General features: G+C 40.5%; 1 protein-coding gene across 1 annotated transcript in view; it reads left to right on the top strand.

Moving 5' to 3' along the window:
• Positions 1 to 1,184, top strand: part of LOC118330757 (neural Wiskott-Aldrich syndrome protein-like) — a gene marked incomplete at its 3' end in the record, with an annotated part of 19,109 nt that overhangs the window by 5,279 nt on the left and 12,646 nt on the right. The window contains 1 exon segment of the mRNA XM_035665428.1: positions 132 to 266. Within this exon segment, the coding sequence (XP_035521321.1) occupies positions 132 to 266 (135 nt within the window).

Raw genomic sequence — 1,184 nt, 5'->3', positions numbered from 1 at the left:
CAGCTGAAATTCTCCGGAGTGAGCAACTTCACTTACTGCAGGACTCAATATGTATGTTATTAAATGTTTAATTGTTAATGAACCGTGCAGGTGATGATGTTCACCATACTGTGCTTCCTCTGTGTGTTCAGACTCTGTGTTCGGCAGTGGTCCAGGTGTATGGCACAGACCGGAGCTGCAGCTGGGTGAAGAGGTGCTGTGGAGTGGCCTGCTTGGTCAAAGACAACCCACAGAGGTCCTACTTCATCAGAGTGTTTGACATCAAGGTGAGTGAGACCATCCTGTAGAGGAACCCTCTGAAAAGCTTTAACCAACACCAGTGGTTAGTTGGAGGAATAGTTTGACATTTTGGGAAATATGCTTACTTGCTTTTTGGTGGAGAGTTGCATAAGACGACCGATGTCTGTGATGGTTATGAATGCACAGATATGACAGGTTTTGATCTTCTGAGTTTACCTTCCACCAGAAAGCGTATTTCCTAAACGTTTGCTTCAAGATAATATTTGCCTGAAAAATGTACTCAGCATTTCCTTATGAAAAACTTAAGTCGCACAGAATTACTTCAAGTCCTTTGCTCCGGAGATATCCTGACAAGAGATTTCAGTTTCTGAAACCACTGCAGAAATATACTTCCTGAGGAAAAACTGTATGTTTGGGTGAAACGGATGACAAAGAAAAGAGATACTTCCATATAAATCACAAGGACTGACTGAATGGTTCTATGAGTACGAAGTGAATCATAAATACTACGTCCTTTTGAGTTTTAACACCAAATGAGGGAATGGCTTTTGGAAGAATGTTATTGTTCCCCGCCAGTAGAGTTCAGAGACTTGGGCTACGTTCAGACTGCAGGCCTTAGCGCTAAATTCTGTTGTTTGGCTGTTCACATTATTTGTTAAATGTGGCACATCAGATTCAAGTGTGAACAGGTCACAGTCCTGAAGTGACATGAAAGTCACATGAACTCTGATATAACTGTCCACACTGAGGTCACATTGCAAAAAATCTGATTTGGACCACATATGAACAGACATTTTCACAATTGAAAAGATCAGATTCCATGTGATCTGTGCTGTTCACACTGTTCAAAAAGTCAGCTTTCATAGAACATGAAGCCAATCAGTCGTTTTGCAAGAATTCAAAATAAATTATTATTATTATTATTAGGGATGCACCGATATGAA

This window comes from Morone saxatilis, unplaced genomic scaffold (genome assembly GCF_004916995.1).
Source record: "Morone saxatilis isolate NCDOM2014 unplaced genomic scaffold, NCSU_SB_2.0 Contig2, whole genome shotgun sequence".
Classification (NCBI taxonomy): Eukaryota; Metazoa; Chordata; class Actinopteri; family Moronidae; genus Morone; species Morone saxatilis.
Note: the sequence above shows the minus strand (reverse complement) of the source record. Positions and strands in the feature narration are given on the sequence as shown.